Source organism: Candoia aspera, chromosome 1 (assembly GCF_035149785.1).
Source record: "Candoia aspera isolate rCanAsp1 chromosome 1, rCanAsp1.hap2, whole genome shotgun sequence".
Classification (NCBI taxonomy): Eukaryota; Metazoa; Chordata; class Lepidosauria; order Squamata; family Boidae; genus Candoia; species Candoia aspera.
Window position 1 is genome coordinate 320,502,910 of NC_086153.1, and position 19,265 is coordinate 320,522,174.

At 40.6% G+C, this 19,265-nt stretch overlaps 2 protein-coding genes across 3 annotated transcripts in view; one reads left to right on the forward strand and one right to left on the reverse strand.

The window, feature by feature from the left end:
- JKAMP (JNK1/MAPK8 associated membrane protein) overlaps positions 1–19,265 on the reverse strand; it is a 288,079-nt gene that overhangs the window by 84,107 nt on the left and 184,707 nt on the right. The window lies entirely within an intron of this gene.
- Positions 3,646–19,265, forward strand: part of RTN1 (reticulon 1) — a 124,132-nt gene continuing 108,512 nt past the window's right edge. For both annotated transcript variants that reach the window (XM_063290462.1, XM_063290463.1), the window contains exon 1: positions 3,646–3,883. In XM_063290462.1, coding sequence (XP_063146532.1) covers positions 3,703–3,883 — 181 coding nt within the window. In that variant the 5' untranslated portion in view covers positions 3,646–3,702. The remainder of the gene's footprint in view (positions 3,884–19,265) is intronic.

A 19,265-nucleotide genomic window follows, 5' to 3' on the forward strand; every position in this document is an offset into this window, starting at 1 on the left:
AAAATTGTCCAGTATAGTAGGGTCCAGCGATGGTTTCTTGAGGAGGGGGCGCACCAGCGCTTCCTTAAAGCCTGCTGGGAACACCCCCTCACTCAAGGATGTATTTACCATCGCCTGGACCCAGCCACATGTCACCTCCTGGGTGGCTTTCACCAGCCAGGAGGGGCATGGATCTAATTGGCAAGTGGTAGCATTTACAGTCTGGAGGATCCTGTCCACTTCCTCGGGTTCAACAGGATTGAACTGGTCCCACATAACCTGGTAAGTACGTTCCCTGGGTATCTCCTCCGACTCTGTCTCAAGCTCGGAGTCCAACTCAGTCTGGATCCAAGCGATTTTATCCTGTAGGTGCCCCGAAAATTCCTTGGCATGGCCCTGTAGATGGATTTCTGACTCCCCTTTTCCTAAAAGGGATTGGGTCATCTTAAACAGGGCCGCCAGGCGGCATTCTGCGGACGCAATAAGAGCAGAGAAGTACTGGCGCTTCGCCGCTCTAATCGCCACAAGGTAGGCCTGAATCGCGGCTCTAGCTTGTGTTCGGTCAGGTTCGGTTTTGTCTTCCTCCAGCGGCACTCTAGGCGTCTCTTAACCCTCTTCTTCTTTTTCTTCTTGGGCTATTGGGTCTTTTGGGTTGCTTAATATGTTTTGAAGAGTTTTAGCTGGTTTATGTGCTACGGTGATGCCATGTGGTTGTAACAGTCTGTTGGTGGTTTCTGAGATGTTTCTGATGTATGGAAGTGTTATCCTTTTCATAGTTTCCATTGGTTGGGTTGTAGTGGGTTGGGTGGTGAGGCACTTTTTGGTAAAGTTGAGCGGGTATCCATTTTGTTGGAAGATGCTGTAGAGATGATCTTTTTCTTTTTTTTCTGGTGTTCTGGGTTGCTGCAGTGTGTAAGTGCTTGTCTGAATAATGTTCTTACACAGCTTCTCTTGTGGGAGGTTGGATTGTTACTTTGGTAGTGGAGCACTTGGTTGGTGTGGGTAGCTTTCCTGTAGACTTGTGTTTCTAACTTACCATCATTTCCTCTACTGATGAGGATGTCCAGGAATGGTAGTGAGTTGTTGTTTTCTTCCCCCCTTGTGAATTTCATTCCATTAAATATGTTATTGATGGTTTTGTGGGTTTCTTCCAGTTGTTTCTTTTGTATTATGACAAAAGTGTCATCTACATACCGGATCCATACTTTGGGTTCTATGTGTGAGAGTGCTATCCTTTCCAGATGCTGCATTACGATCTCTGCTGTAAATCCTGAAATCGGTGATCCCATGGGTGTTCCTTTGACCTGTTGGTATATTTCTCCATCAAACTGAAAGTAGATTGTAAAGCAGAGGTTGATGAGGTCCATTGTCCTGGGTATTTCTATTTTGGTGTATTTGGCTAGGTCAGGTGTGTTGCGCAGAACTGCAGCCCTAGATTCTTTCACTAGTGCCGGGTCTATGGATGTGAAGAGAGCTGTAACGTCGAATGATACCATGATCTCATCTTCTATTTTTATGTTTTTGATTTTCTGGAGGCACTGTAGTGGGGAGTTGATCGAATGTTCACTCTTCTCTGTAAGGTCTCTGAGCTATGTTATATGCGGGAGTCCCTGGTAATGATACAATGGGCCGAAGTGATGTGCCCGGCTTGTGTGTCTTGGGGCGTCCGTAGAAACGTGGGAGGACGGGTCCACTGCTTTTCATCCACCTCTGTTCTTCTTGCGTAATTTGGCCTTTCTTGGTGAGGTTGTTGAGAATTCTTTTTACCTGGTTGTCCAGTTTCTGTATGGGATTGGTGTTCACTGGGGTGTAAGTTTCTTTGTCCTCAAGTAAGCAGTAAAGCAGCCATCAACAGACACATAGAGGTAAATCAACCAAGCAGCAAACAACAGCCCAATCAAAGAACTCCCAAGGAGAGAACAACCCCCCTACCAACACAAACAGGGCAAGCCACGGTATATAAACTGAGAGCAAGGCCCACTCCCTCTTTGCGCTGAAGATGTTGCCTAGTCTGGCAATGAAATGTCTGCAAGAAAACAAGAAGGCTTAGAGAGCACCAAGGACTCCACAGTTCAACCCTGAGCTACAAATATTCGCTTTGATTGGTAGAACAGACTGTCTTTGGCTGGATGGATCACTAAGGCACCATTCTGTATTTTATGAGGAATAGTTTGCAAATCCACTGTAAGTTTTAATTTTAAAAAATGCATTATTTCCTACCTGGTTTGGAGTTATTATATAAATTAAAGCTCCAAGTTTATGCAAATTTGAGGGTTAGCTCAATCAGCATAGGCAACTTACTTGTGAATAATCATGTTTAACCCTGCACATTATATTTTAATTAAACTGCCTGACTCTTTAAAGGAAATCTGACTGAGAATTGGAAGTGGGTGGGTGTTGAGTTCAATGGCTCAGTTAAATGTGAAGGGGTGGGGCTACAAGACTTGGTAGCCACAAAAAACATTTTTCTTGTTTGTCATATGTACACTACTGAGCTATATCACCCTCATTTTTTCCCCATACATATGTCTTAGGGTATTTTGCATACTGTTACTACTTTCACCCTCCAAACTCTCTGAAACAGTTTCAGCCCACCTTTGGTGTCCTCACTGCGGCTGACTTTGAAACACACGATATCACATGAGTCAGCATCCTGCCAGTGTCCTCCCCTTTTTCTCATTTACAGCATGTTGTTTGGCACGTAATGCTTTGCAACCCGCCACCCCACCCCCAAACACTTGCAGGAGGAGGAAGCTGCTAACCTAGTAAGCCACCATTCCTCTACTCAGTATAATACAGCTGATAAATGCTTTTCATGAGCTTCATACTTCAAGGAAGAGAAAGAATTTGGGAGCAGGGAAGTAGGACTAGGAAAAAGTTCCTGTCAATGAGAAAACTGTTCACCCAAAGCTGTATTCATGGGCTCCAGTATAATCCTGCTGAACGGTAACTGAGCTAGAAATCAGCTGGCTAACAGAGATTACAGTGTGGGATCACATGGGCATTGAGCTTAACTGGGCACAGTGTAAATGCCATGTGTGGAGGTGCCTGAGCTATGTAGATTCTAAAATGTAATTGGTTGGTTGTTACATTTGCTATTCTGCTTTCCAACTTCCTGCCTTAAAATCCAATCCCAGTACTATAGAATTTGTTAAAGCCCATTAAAAAATTGGTTTAAAATATTCAATAATCAGGAGTTTAGGTGTAGGATGGATAAATGTGCACACATGATCAAAGGCAAGCTTGAAGTATCTATCTCTGTTAGCATAGTGCATTGAGGGTTGTGGCAATGAATAAAGGAACATTTCACAAAGCCTTTTCCATCCAGTGTTTGTTTTTTGTTTCAGCACTCAAAATCGATTTAGGCCTCCTGCCACTGAGACGAAGCAGTTAAACGGGGCAGAGTTTAAAGGGCCAAGCAGCTCTTTCCCTGCTCTGTGATATGCCAGCCACCGGGTGACGCAAGGGCTGGAGACTCCAACTCAACGCCCAAGTTGCACCTGCGTAAAAGGCGCTAGCGGCGGAGGCAAGCCGTAACAGTAGTACCAGGCTGCCGTCTCTTCTCGAGGCAGCCGCCCATCTCCCCAGAGCGGCTCCTGCCAGCAGTCACACGAACGCCTACCCCAGCGGTCGCCGCCACCGCCGACTTTCCTCTCTTCTTTTTCCCCACCCGCGTCCTCCGGTTTTGACTGCTGAGCTAATCCGCCCTGCGAGCTAGCTAGAATGTCGTCGCCGCCGTTTCTCCAGAGCTCCGAGGAGCATTGGGCTGGGGACGGCGCGGAAGATGACAATACAGCCGGAGCGTCTGCAGGGCTCTGGGAAGGTGAAGGCGCGCAGGCACCGGCAGCGGCATTCCGCGTCGCCGAGGAACCTCCGCCCATTGCCATGGCAACTGCATCTACAGGTAAAAGGCGAGGTACCGAAAGATGCTAAACAAAGGGCCTCACGCATCTTGCGCCTATTCCGGCGCTAAGGGCGGTATTAGAGGCATCAGAAAGAGATAGAGGAGAGGGAATTTGGTTTCCTTCCGAAGTTCCACAATGCTCCTTTATCATTTATAATTATGCATTTTAGCCTTTTATACGGATTTTCAATACATTATCAGGTGTAATGTTTTAGTAAGAAACATTGAAATTCTCCCAGTTGCCAACTGTTGTGTGTTCTGGGAATGGATAGAAGTCATTTTAAAGACTATAGACATCAATCTTTTGGGGGAGATGGGTGGTAATTAAATTTGAATAATAAATAATAATAAATAAATAAATACGTACTATAAATTTTATTTAAATCTACTTTGAATGTGGTGAGCTTTATTTGAGAGAACCAGCTTGAACTGAGATTGGGGTATTTTTTGTTCCCATGGGTTATGATTACTTTCCCTTTGCTCTGATACAATGATTTTTACATGTGTTTATTTCTCCTTTGACATGGGTGTGTGTATGTGCTAGATTTCTATAGATTGCAAATCGACAAACCGTTGGTCTATACTTATTTTCTGGACCTTGCAGATGGCCCTCCTCTGAGTGTGAAATTTAAAGAAGATTTGCAGTACATTTTTTCACAGTTACAGAGTTGTCTTTAAACAAAGGATTTTCCTGTGCTTAATCTCTTGTTCTGTTTTTAATTTCCACCTGCCAAGAAACAGATTTATGTCCCTTATGCAATCCTGCAGTACTGAACTTGTGTGAAACAAGTTGAGGAGTGGGAGTGGCTGGGAGAAATGATGGAATCCAGTTATGCAATTCACTACCTTAGGAACTGTATTATTGGGCTGAGTTTTCCTCTCCCTGATCTCCTGACCTCATTCTGCAAGGGATGCTTGACAGGGATGGATATGTACAACTAGCTGTGTGGTACCTGAGCATATACACATTGGGGAAGAAGCTGATTCTCTGTAAGGCCACAAGATTTTTTTAAATGATTTTCTCTTTTCACCCATTCTTTGTGCTTATTCTGAATATAACAGTGAAGTAAAACCTGAGTTTCTATGCACTGATGTGGAGAGATGTTGGATGAGATGGATGGCTATGCAAGATGCCAGATTAACTTGCTTTGAATACAGATTTCGTTTTTCTTTTTTTAAACGTATTTTGGTAGCTTCTAGTTAGAAATGAGACTCCACACTGAAGAGGAAAGGGAGGTGGCAAGTATATTAAAGGAGAAAAGAGATCTTTAGATGGATTTCATGGAAGGCTAGTTGCTGGAGTGTTGGGGTAAAGTCAGGTCTCCAAATATCTAATGAATATTCCCTTGTGGCAGGAAACCTGACACTATCAAAGTCTTCCCTACATGCTGGGGAATTCTGGGAGTTGAAGTCCACACATCTTAAAAGTGCTGAGGCTGAGAAACACTGCTCAACAATCTTTTTCTCTTTTTGATTGTGTCAATGCATTAAAAAGCAACAAGGTCTTGTAGTACTTTAAAGACTAACAAATGTGTTTTGCCACAAGGCTCTTTGCTATTTGTGCTGCAACAGATTAACACAGCTGCCTTTCATCCCAAAATGATTGCTTTCATCCCTCTGATTAAAACTTTCTAAATGGATTCTAAGGAAAACACTTAAAAGAGACTTATCTTTCAGTTCTTTTGGACATTGCTTCTTCAAAGCAAATTGTTTAGGAAATTCTTTACTATATGTGAACTAAATCTGAAAACTGGAGAAAGAGGGGCAGTCATTTCATTGCTTCTGTTTAAATCGATGTCTTTTTAAAAAAGCCTACCACAGCATCATAGTTTGTTGGTTGGTTGTATTTCTTTCTTACTTAGCAGTAGGGTTATATGTTTACAGGAGCAGGAAGTTGGGATGTTGTTTAATTGCTGTAATTTCTAAGTCTATGACATTTAATATATGCATTCCAATAACCCTCGGTACCATCAGAATGTATCAATACATGCTTATATTTGGAAGAAGGGAAAAAACCAGTTTGTTCCATACCCAAATGTAATATTAATTCAAAGTAATAAAGGTACAATTCCTCCTCCTCCTCCAGAGTCCACTGCAGTTGGGTGGCCAATAAATTTAACTAAATAAATACTTTCTGTCTCTGGGGAAATGTTTTATTTATCTTTGTAAATATTTTTCAAATCACTTTTTGAAAGCATTTCATATGCCTGATATGAACCATTTACTGATGTTTCTAAAAAAGTATTTTCTGCCATTTTATAAAGTAATGTGCCATATCTACATACCTGCATATTTACATGACATATATGGGTTTTTTTTCCCCAAATATTCAAGCATTTTTTAAAAAATTCAGCCTCGTGTGGCGCAGAGTGGCAATATTGCAACTGAAACTCTCCCCACTGGGTTCATTCCCAGTGGAAGCTGGATTCTCAGGTAGCCGGCTCAGGTGGACTCAGCCTTCCAGCCTTCCGAGGTCTGTAAAATGAGTACCCAGCTTGCTAGGGAAGGTGACGGCTGGGGAAGGCTATGGTAAACCACCCGCTCTATAGTCTGCCAAGAAAATGTCGTGAAAGCAGCCTCCCTCCAAAGGGTCAGACATGACTCCGTGCTTGCACAGGGGACCTTTCACCTTTCACCATGTGGGTTTTTTTTCCTCCAAATATTCAAGCATTTTTTAAAAAATTCAGTAACAGATATTATGCTGAGCATACTAATTAGGAATTAAGCCCCAATAAATGTAATGGTGTTTAAGAGTTAAATTTCTTTCAGATTGCAGCCCTAGTAAAATAACTTACTCCATTACAGAGCTGATGATGATTACAATAACTTAGCACCTGCTATTTAGTTTTTCGGGATTAGTGTTGTATGGCTTTTACAAACCAATTATTATTGCTTCACATTTATACTTATTAAGATACTGTAAGCATTTTGTCATGGTTCACATTCAAAGCAGGATATAAATATGCAAAGTAAATAATACATACTGAGGAACTTTTATAGAGCAAATGAAATAATCAAAAATGCAAAACTAAATTGCCAGTGTAGTTGCATTCTTTCGCTTTGACTTTTATGCTGACTTTAGCATTGTTTTTCTAACGCTGAAAAGTTCATTATTGAAGAGTCTGGCTTCAGTGTGATTATCAGAGGATGGAATCAAGTTCTCTATCACAATATCTGAGAGTCCTCACCATAGGGTGCAGCTTCATGATGTACCTTGCCCTGCCCTTTCATGTGGGAAGTTGCATATAAACCTTAGGAAGTTTATAACATCTTATAAAGCCTCTGTTGTGCTTATGGAGGACTTTTATAAGGTATCCTCTTTTTCAGAAATATCCCATGCAGAGCTGCATCCCAATCGCAGAGCATGCAGGAATCTCTAGTTAAAAGGCACAGGTTAAACCAGGGTTCCCCAAAATAGTCAATATCAACCCCCAAGGGTCAATGGGACTATCCAAGGGTCAATAAATGGCTGGAGGTCAAAAGGGGGTCAGTAAATTGCTGGGGGTCAATAAGTAGTTGATAAATGATGGAAGGTTGATTCGGGTCAATTGAACTTTTGGGGTCTCTGTAGAGCTCCACGCCAGTCCCTAGTCCTGAAGGTGAGGGGGCTAGTGGTGAGACAGTGTTACCCAGGGTTGGATGGTCAGTTGTCATTATTATTCATAATAAAGTAGTATTTATCAAATTATTTTCATATAATGTTTGGGGGTCAGAGAACAATCTGAAACTTCATGAAGGGGTCAGCGACTGGAGAGTTTGGGGACCCCTAGGTTAAACAAAGACACAACTCTCTCCAATCTTGGAGAGAGTTGCTACCAGTTGTATTTGTTAGGTACCTTTTGATGTGTAAACTACATTATGAAAGAGGCGCATTTAACATCATAATATGAAGGGGTATGATATCCCCAAGAAATCTTACTTTGCTTACAGATCCAGCAGAATTTTCATTTTCATTTCCAGCTTTCATCAGAATCTATTCCTTTTATTTGGTTTCCTCCTCCTGTTCTATCTCACATCTAAGGATTTTGAGCTGATAGTCTCGTGGTTGAAATGCATGCTATTGCCTCTTTAAAATTGTTCTTGGCTTTAGCAGCAGATAGTAAGGGAAGTAGGTATTCCAGATTGTTCTGAGATCAATCAATGGATCCTACTCCAACTTCTGCCAGCCTCAGTTTAATTCATATATTAACCAGCTAGATACATTAATCAATTAACACCAGCTCAATGGTTGAGCACATCGGATTATAGGCAATTTCATTTAGACTAGGCAAACGTTTATCCTCATCAGGGTAGATGGCATTACATTCTGTGCAGGAATGGTCTAACAATATAAAATGTAAGGACTTTTCATTAGAGAGGTAGATCTGTTTCTATTTTATAGCTGTGTTGGTTCTGAGGCCTTAATAAGAAATGTGGAGAAATATGCAGAGATGGATTTTTAAGACAACAATATCAGTTGTTAGGTCTCCATGTGAGACAGCTTTGTGCATTTTTCTTCCAGTCCTTAATTCTAGCAGCATCTATAATTTGAGACATTTAAGAAAAATTTAAACCGTTATAAATAATTTCAAAGTGTACAAATAATTTCAAGTTAAACAAAATCAGTCCAAATTTCCCATGCAAACTCTTTGTGAAACAGGAAGGAAAATGTTCTCCATCCACTTATTTTAAAATGGATAATTTTCTTTCAGTCAAATCTTGGTGACTTAATTGACCAGTTCTTGTAGTTTTCTTGCCAACAATATTGAAGTAGTTTGCTATTGATTTCTTTCTGGATGTTTTCTCAACTTCCAGGGATGTCTGCAGGGTATGGTAAAAAAAGTCAAGATGGTGTGACACACATTAAAAAGAGGCAGGGCTTCTATCACATCATTGTGGCCAGTATCTTGACTTTTTTTATTATACCCCATGTGCATCCCTGTCAAATTCTCAATCCCACTTACAGCCCTGGTATTTTCTGGTGGTCTCCCATCCAAACACTAGCTAGATCTAATTCTGCTTACCTTTTCAAGATTAATTAAGAACAGTGAGGTACACTATGCACAATGTTGTCAGTATTTAGATAGGAAATTTCCTCCTTCAGCTGCCCTTTTTCTTAATTGAGAAACCCAAACATCTTTGTCCCAGACCATACCCAGAATTATGAAGAGCTCTCTCTTTATTTTTTAAATAATTTTCTCAAGGGTAAGGATTTAAACCCAATAACTGAATCCCTAAAATAAATTGTAAAGTTATGCAAATATATTTGCTCCAATCAGTGAAGAGGGAATTTGTGGTCAACTTACTATAGTTTTCCAATCTCAGAAGGGCTACTGCTTATGTTTAGAGTACTGGCTTTGCAAGTCCAAGGTCTCATATTACATGCTTTTTAGTTTTATATCTCTTAGTAATTCTTAAGTGTGACAGTATTACTAATACCAACAGACGTTGAAATACTACAAAAATATTTTAATATTTCCCAGATGTCTTCCTCAATCTGCAGCTGAAAGCTTGGTGGGATGAGGCTGATATTACATATCTGGAATTACATGAGTCCATAATTATGTGAGTTCTTTAGAACAGTAGCAGGAAGATTTGCTTGGAATTTAGGCTAAATGAATTAGATTAAATATGTATTCCAGTTTAAACAGTATGCTTTCACTCTGATTAAGACTGTTGTCAACTGTGCATTTATCTCAAGAGCAGATCTCATTGCTCCAATAGGCAATGAGCCGCATTTTGTGATCTCACTCTGTGTTTCAGGAACCTCCCTCCACATTTTTTAAAAAGCCAAAATATTAATTTAAAAAAATTAAAAATGATCAAAAATGCAATTTCACCTAAGAACTGCATGACTTGGCTAATTCATGAGATTTTAGTCATGTTTAATTTTTAAAATTAGAATCATTTTTTAAAAGTTGAAGTCCTTGAGCCCTATGTTCTGGTGAATTTTGGCCTTGAAGCAGGAAGTATCTGAGATTTGTATAGGATTGCCCTCTTAAGGTTTTCACTGTTACAATTTTACATCCAGCATCTACAGTTATATGCTAAATAACTTTGGAAGGGGAAATGACCCAAACAGCTTTCCCTTGTGCATGTTCAGATGACAAAAAAAATACACCTTCAGCACAGATGTAGAGACTGTGGTAAGTTTGGGCAGTGTTGGGCTTCAGGGTTTAGTGATTGTGATCTAGACAACAGATTTCCTGACACTTCACCAGGACCTGTGCCTAGCATCTTCAGAGGCAAGGTGGTCTGCTGTACAGACCGCAAGCAACTGAGCACGAGCTGACTGGGCTCCTGCCTTTGCAGCCAGGTGTCCTGACTTCTGATTGGTCCTTAGCTGAGCTGGTTTCTGATTGGTGCAGGTTGGTGATTGATTGGTTCTTTCTTTGTGCTTGATCCAGATGGATTGTTTTGGTGGTGTTGGTTCCTGATTGGTCCTTTGTTCATGCCAGTTTCTGATTGGTCATTTTTGGAGTGCTGATTCCTGATTGATTCTTTGTGCTGGATTCTGGTTGGTTAGTCTGAGCAGATAAGTTCTGATTGGGTCCTTATCCAGGCAACTTTCTGATTTGCCCATATTTGGGAGCTGATTTCCTGGTCAGTCCTGTTTTTGGGCAGGATCTTGGTGTGGTGTAGGGCAGGTAACCAGGCTTTGTTAGCCTTCAGATTTTTTTCTTTCTTGTTGAAGCTGTTGGGATGTTTGTGGATTTCAACAGCTTTTTTGTGCAGGCATACTTAATAGTTTGATGTTGTTGACAGCACTTGGGTGTGCTGTTCTCTAAGATGGGCAGCCATACAAATCTTTTAAATGAAATTAAATAAATAAAATTTTGATCTCTCCCTTGGATAAGCCTTTTGTAGGTCTCCATCTGACTAGTAGTAAAATAACCGAATGTTAATGACGGCCTTTATGCTAACATGTCCTATACCCTTTCTATGTGCATTAATGTATCCCTTAAAATAACCCCCCATAAGGAGCTCTTGTAGAGCAGGCATTGCAACACAGATGTAGTTAATGTTTGATTTGATTTATATGATTGTGCATTCTTAAAGTTTAATCAAAAGCCTGAACTGTGAAACATTGAGGGGTTGATCTCTGTTCCTTCCATCCAGCTGTTATAGAATTAATAAAGAATGCATTAGCCTAGTAAAACACAGAATTTAAGCAGACAGTGGCACACCACTGCTCCTGTAAGATGTCCGATCCTTTTTTAGAAAATGGCAATTTCAAGCATAGATTCATCTTCTCTCCTCTTACTGCCTCCTCCACCACAGTGAATATTTGTTTGTTTGAAATGAGTAACAAAAATAATAAAAAGCAGTGTTAGACTGGTCATGCAGTTTCCAGAGATTCTCTACCAGCAACACAGAGATGCTAGATAATTTTCTCTGTGTCATGCTACCCATTATACCATCTGCGCTTGACGATTTTTATTTATTTTATTCAGGGTTGACTATTTTTCAAAGAAACACAATACTTCTGTACATATGCTGCAGATTGATACCATTCTTTTGAAACTGGTTCTTTAAAAGACATTTATACGAGCTTCTTCTAGCTGAATTCATATGTTATACTGAATCAAAATATGCTTTGCTTTTTGGTGGCTTAATTTATTGTATGAACTCAGCCATCGTGCATTGAAAATGTAAGTATCATTCCTTTTGACCAAGGGATGGGGTGTACCCTAGCACCAATTAAGCCCTATGAATTTATTTGTCAGCGTGCTGTCTAAACAACATATTTGTGTTAACTTGGATAGGCATTCTACAATTAGCAGGAGCCAGCATGGTTTGTTGCAAACAAACTGTGCCAGACTAACCTTATTCCTTCTTTGACAGAGTTAATAGCTTAATAGATCAGGGAATGCCATAGACATAGTGTACCTAGATCTCAGAAAAGCCTTCAGTAGAGAGCCTCATGATATTCATAAAATGATCAAATACAGACAGGATGATGTCATTGTTAATGGCTTCACAGTTAGCTGAAAGATCACATCCATAGATTGCTCCTGAATGGCTCCACTTCAGCTTGGAGGAAAGTATTGAGTGGAATGCTACAGGACTCTGTCATGGGCCCTGTTTGGTTCAACATTTTCATCACTTACTTGAATGAGGGAGTTGAGGGGACATTTATAAAGTTTGCAGATGACATTAAGCTAGGGGGGATGATTAATACCGTAGATGAAAGGAAGAAGATTTGAAAAGATCTAGACAACTGAGCAGTGGGCTGGAAGGAATAGGATGGAATTTAACAGGAAGAAATGTAAAGTTCTTCATTGGGGCAGGAAAATGTAAAGCACACTTATAGGATAGGGAAAACCTGGGCTGGCCAGAGTACTTGTGAAAGGGAGCTGGATACCTTTGTTGAGGTAGCGGAACATGAGTTAACAGGGTGATGCATCTGCTAAAAAGACAAATTAACAGGAACACAGAGTCTAGCTCCCATGAGGTAATTATTCTGCTCTACTCTGATCTGGTCAGGCCTGAGTGCTGTGTCCAGTTCTGGGCACCACAATAAGGAAAAAAAAAAGGCAGTGACAAATTTGAATGAGTTCTGAGGAGATCTTTCAACGTGGTGAAAGCAAGCCATATGAAGAACAGTTGTAATTGAGGGGAGATATGATAGCAGCCTTCAAATATCTGAAGAGTTCTCACACAGCACTCTTACCCTCTATTGCTCCAGAGGAGGAACATGCTTACTGTACAAGCAGTAGAACAAGCTACCACACCAAGTAGTATATATTTTCCTTCATTGGAGGTCTTTAAGCAGAGGTTGGATGATCATCTGTTCAAGATGCTGTAGTGATCCTGCACATAACAGGGGATTAGACTACCAAGGTACTTTCCAATCCTATGATCGGAATTTAGGATTTTATTTCTGCCCCTACAGTACAGTTACTTAGTTTTTAAAATAATATATATTGTAGCCCATCCATCCTCTGAAAATCAGTTTGCAGAGAAGCAAGTAGATGTTTGTATGCACATGCATATGGGTCACAGAAGTCCAGATGACCCCTAGATGGCAGCAAAGATGTAGAGAAAACTTTAGTTAGTCCGGTGGTGGTCTTGATTTTTGCTGGTGTGAACTGGTAGCTATAATAAACACCCAGTAAGCTTGAAAGTGTTACATGAACAGCAACCAATAAAGTATTTTAGAGCTCAGCATAATCCCCAGAGCTGTCTAGAATCAACATGTCTTCTCTTGAAACCAGTAATAACGAGGCCAGACTTATTTCCCTGGGGTGGGAGATTCAAAAGCTTTTGTGTAGAAGTGGAACAGTCAAGACTACACTACATTAGAATTCTCTTGAGTGTAAAGGCTCATCAATTTTAAATATATACATTTAAATTGCTTTAAAACAGGTTCAATAGAGTAGCTTCCCCCAAAGACTCCAAATAATTAGAAATATTCTTTCAATAATTTCTGCAGTTGCCACATATCTTCAACCATTTAGTGTTCTGCGTCTGTGCCATTCCCAAGGACCATAAAATGGTGCCCATCACCTGAGATCATTACTGACCTCTGATCCATGTGTGTGGTATTCACTAGCAGAAAGAAGTTTGAAGAAAATTTCTTTCCAAATTCTCTTCAGAAATAAGATTAGGAACAGTGGCTTCTCAGATTCAGGCACAAGCAAGGCCTGGCACAAAACATTTTGCTGCCTGAGGGAGAACAGCAAATACCTTTCCTGTCTTCCATCTGGCTGAGATGCAAAGTAGCAAAGTGCTTCAAATTACTTTTTGGCAGTAAAAAAAATCAGTCCTAATGAGTTAAACAACTAATCCTTGGTTTTGCTTTATGACTCCTAAAAAGTGAGGGTGGGGGGAAACCAAACAAACAGCTCTCTTCATTCTTCTCAGTGGAAAAGCCAGGTCTAAGATGTTAAGAAATAGTGCTTGCCTGATTCGGGCCCGCAACTAGGGTCTGTGTCACCCAGGGCAAACATAGATTCCGCACTCATTTTGGCACCCCCCAGCACGGCGCCTGGGGCACATGCCCCGCTTCCCCCCGCCCCAAAGTTGCAGCCCTGGCCTGATTAATATTGGGTATTGTTGTTTATTCGTTTAGTCGCTTCCGACTCTTCGTGACTTCATGGACCGGCCCACGCCAGAGCTTCCTGTTGGTCGTCAACACCCCCAGCTCCCCCAGGGACGAGTCTGTCACCTCTAGAATATCATCCATCCACCTTGCCCTTGGTCGGCCCCTTTTCCTTTTGCCCTCCACTCTCCCTAGCATCAGCATCTTCTCCAGGGTGTCCTGTCTTCTCATTATGTGGCCAAAGTATTTCAGTTTTGCCTTTAATATCATTCCCTCAAGTGAGCAGTCTGGCTTTATTTCCTGGAGGATGGACTGGTTTGATCTTCTTGCAGTCCAAGGCACTCTCAGAATTTTCCTCCAACACCACAGTTCAAAAGCATCGATCTTCCTTCTCTCAGCCTTCCTTATGGTCCAGCTCTCGCAGCCATATGTTACTACGGGGAACACCATTGCTTTAACTCTGCGGACCTCTGTTGTCAGTGTGATGTCTCTGCTCTTAACTATTTTATCGAGATTGGTCATTGCTCTTCTCCCAAGGATTAAGCGTCTTCTGATTTCCTGACTGCAATCAGCATCTGCAGTAATCTTTGCACCTAGAAATACAAAGTCTTTCACTGCTTCTACATTTTCTCCCTCTATTTGCCAGTTATCAATCAAGCTGGTTGCCATAATCTTGGTTTTTTTGAGGTTTAGCTGCAAGCCAGCTTTTGCACTTTCTTCTTTCACCTTCATCATAAGGCTCCTCAGTTCCTCTTCGCTTTCAGCCATCAAAGTGGTATCATCTGCATATCTGAGATTGTTAATGTTTCTTCCCGCGATTTTAACTCCAGCCTTGGATTCCTCAAGCCCAGCTTGTCGCATGATGTGTTCTGCGTACAAGTTGAATAGGTAGGGTGAGAGTATACAGCCCTGCCGTACTCCTTTCCCAATCATAAACCAGTCCGTTGTTCCGTGGTCTGTTCTTACTGTTGCTACTTGGTCGTTATACAGATTCTTCAGGAGGCATACAAGATGACTTGGTATCCCCATACCACTAAGAACTTGCCACAATTTGTTATGGTCCACACAGTCAAAGGCTTTAGAATAGTCAATAAAACAGAAATAGATGTTTTTCTGAAACTCCCTGGCCTTTTCCATTATCCATCGGATATTGGCAATTTGGTCCCTAGTTCCTCTGCCTTTTCTAAACCCAGCTTGTACATCTGGCAATTCTCGCTCCATGAATTGCTGAAGTCTACCTTGCAGGATCTTGAGCATTACCTTAGTGGCATGTGAAATGAAATACTGGGTACCAGAGCATAATTTAAAAGGTTTTCCTGTCCTTTTTGAATCCTTGTCTGTCATGTAATGAACAGAGTGCTGAGGTTTGTTGGTCTAAAAATGCTGGTGCAGGACTTAAATCATACTGTCTTTTGCCATTCTTCATTCCCCCTCTTGAAGAGAATTTCATTTACCATTAACAACAAAACCATTATTGTTCACTTCAACTCCAAAGGATCCTTTAATCCTAGTTCAATAGCAAGCTGTAATGTTAGGAGGATGGCTATCTTTATCTGCAATTCAGTACTATTAGGCCAAGAGATAATGCAGAATTTTTGCTCGGTGATTCTCATGTGCTAATGTGTTTTCTTCTTTGGTTTAGTTGAATTTAATTGTAACAAGTCAGATCTGTGTGGATTATGGAGAAAATGATTATCGATACTCCTAGAAAGATTCCTTCAGCTATGGCTAGTTTAAAGGAAGAAAAATTGAATTTATAGCACCTAGGAGAAAAAGAAAATACTGACAGATGCAAGGGTGGTGGTGGTGGTTCTTTTAGATGCATGTGAGATTATATTTACTAGGGGAGACAACATGATGCATTTACAGGAGTAGCTGTCTCATCTTTTAAATGCCTGGAAACAAAATCTATCCTGCCCCTCCTCACTATACTAAACATAGCTAGGATCTTTAGTTGTTCCCCATTGTACTTGCTTATTGCTTCAACATGTTTTACTATCCTCATTTAGATTTGGCAGAGAGGTTAACAAAGAAAGAAAGGGGTTTTATTGTAAAAAATTGGAGAGAAACTGGAATCTCAGGAGCCAACTTTTTTTTTCCCCTTCTGTATAGGGAAAATTGCAATAAATTTATCATTTGTGGGGGAGAGAGACTCCATGCAGACATATTTCCATGTCCAGGATGGGGAAGAAAGAGTGGGTTCTATATGCATTTGTGCACAAATGCATGCACACACATTGAAACCTGTAATACCTGGGGATCTTAAGGTTCTTTTGTGCATCTTAGTACCAAATAATCCTTTCCTATTCTCAGTTTATTTCTACCAGCCAAAAGTCTGTGGGAACCAGTGCAATAGTGCAAACCTGGATTTTAGGTTTAAAATCTAGGTCTCATATGCCCCAAATGCTATCTTGAGAGTCACAGGGGATGAGACACTAGCAAATAGGACAGATCTGGGCCACCATGGACATGACAGGATCCATCAAGAAGTTGCACTGTCTTTTCCTCTCATTTTAAAAAATACTTTAGAGTCAGGGTACAGATGATCAGGCATATTATACGTTTTACACATGATGGCTGCACTTTTTTAACTTCAAAAAATCCTTTTCTGTAATAAGCCTATGCTTAATACAAAATAAATGTGTGTAATTTAAATTCCATTTTATTCCTTTAATTATGGTGGTGTTGTAATTTTTATGAGTTTAAAATGCTGAATCATACATGTTCGTTGCCATTTGTTTGTTTTCGCAGAACCAGTTGTGAAGCATGGAATGATGTTACAAAAGGAAAAGAAAACAAATAATTGTGCACATTATAATCTTGTTCCATCATTATACCTAGGATCAAAAATTACCTAAAAATGTTCGACTTCATATTCCTCCAAAGATTGTTTCTGTAGAATCTGGGAAATTATGGCCAGACTTCTAAAATTCATTAAAAGAAAAGCTTAGAGATCGTCCCCATTTTCTGATTCTAGTTCCTTTGTTTTCTTATTGTGAAACACCTGAAGACGGGGGAAGGCAACTGTTTATTAGTTGGTTGTGTCTTCAGAACATTTGTTGAACTATAAAACTAAAACTATAAAATTATTAAATTTATATAAAACTATACAATTATTAAAATAGATTTCTTCGTTTTGTATTTTAATAGTTGCATAAAATTCATTTTGTATTTTTCCAGTAAATATGTAAGTTTTTTAAAAAAAGAGGGAAATAAACAAAAGCCAGTAACATAACTTCATGCAAAAAGGAAGTGAAATTTGAAAAAGAGCAGTCATTTGGCTTCACAATTCTATCTCCCAACAAGAAATGTTATTCAAGCAAAAGACCACAAGCTCACAGCTAATCTTTTCAGAGCCTGGTGGAGGTGAACATTAGAATCAGATGACCTGCTCAGTCAGGTTATAAAACTTGTATTGCTGTTTAGATGGTACTACTCATAAATAACGTTTATTTTGAACCAGTGGAAGTATCCCTCATAGAGAGTAAGGAAGATGAATTTGATGGAGTTCATCAATGCAAGCTCTATAGCCAAGACAACAAGGGGTAAAACATTTTTAAAGTCCAGAATGTCCAGGTAATTTTTGGAAGTGGCTCTGACAAGGACCTCTCTAATTTGATTAATTATAAGGAGGAGGAGGTACAACACAATGAGACTTGCAAGGCTGATGTCAGCCATACTAGGCTGATGTCAGACCAGACCAAGAAATCAACTCCACAGGAAGGCTAAAGCTACTTTTATTGAGACTGGTTGTAATAACAAAATCTTGCCTTGGCAAAAGAGCTTGCATACTGTATCTCCATCAAGATCTTCTTCCTTACTCTGTACACATTATAAGAGCGAGAGGTCCTTCGAATGGTCACTCATGCCCTGGTCATCTCCCATATAGACTATTGTAATGCACTTTACATGGGGCTACCCTTGAAGAGTATCCGGAAGTTTCAGCTGTTAAAGAATGCGGACACGTGGGTGATTTTAGGTGCTTCAAGATCAGCACATATAACACCTTTGTTCCGCGAGCTGTGTTGGGTGCCAGTCTGCTTCTGGGTCCAATTCAAGGTGTTTAAAGCCCTACATGGCATGGGTCCAGGTTACCCGAGGAACCGTCTCATCCCTGTTATATCAACCCGTCCCACTCGGTCATGTAGAGAGGGGATTCTACGGACCCCGTCTGTAAGAGAATTCCATCTGGCGGGGTCCAGGAGGTGGGCCTTCTCTGCAGCAGCTCCCGCCCTTTGGAACATCCTTCTCCCAAAAGTGAGGTTAGCCCCTTCTGTCCTGGACTTCAGAAAAAAATTGAAGACCTGGTTTTGCCACCATGCTTGGAGTGGGGAGTGGAATAGCCGTTCTTGGGGCTGGCTGATTTTCTAGTTCTGCCCAGGACTGGCCTTGCCAGCTTATGAGCTGAATTGTATCTGCCGTTACTTGGATTTGACTATATTTTATATATTTATTGATTATTGGTATTATTTATGAATTTTATTGAATTTTAAATTGTTTTTACTGTGAACTGCTCAGGGTCCCTCCTTGTGGGGGAGATGGGCAGTGATAAAAATATGATAAATAAATAAGTAAAAGAAGGACAAGCAAGATCTGTTTGATCTGGACTACAATTTTTAAAATTCCTTGCCCAGGATGTCCATAGGACATAGTAAAAAAAATTAAGATGATGGCCATGATGGCATGATTGAAGCTCCACTCATTTTTATGTGTGAATGGGCAGAGCTTTGATCACATTGTTGCAGCTGCCAACCTGGCTTTTTTTTACCATACCCTGCAGACACCCCTGCCTTTGCCATTGGCAATGTTGGCAAGGCTGGTGGATGTCGAGATCCAAAGCAGCTGAAGGGTAGCAGGTTGTTGGCCTTGAAGGCATGGATTTGACATTTGCTGCAGAGCTCCCCTGTTTGACTCATGTATACGCTAGAGCAGTGTTTCTCAACTTCGGCAACTTGAAGATGTGTGGTCTTCAACTCCCAGAATATCCCCAGCCAGCCGTTCTGGCTGGGGAATTCTGGGAGCTGAAATCTACACATCTTCAAGTTCCCAAGGTTGAGAAACAATGTGCTAGAGTGTAAGGCACTAGAGTTTCTAATATTTTAATATTGTCTCAGCTGCTGTTTCCCAGGGCTGGCAGCCAAAAGCTTGCTCATCGCTTTTTTGTCCTGCTCATGGAAAACACCATACCTAATGCTCCAAAGATGGATTTTACACAGCTTTCATATAATTTGACAGTCATTAGCTCATTCAGATCTGTAAAGAATCATTCCTAGCACTTGATCCCGTATGGAAATGCATCACCGTAGGCACCTTAAAGAAGCAGAATTAATCATTTAACATTAGCCAGGTCAGCAGCCA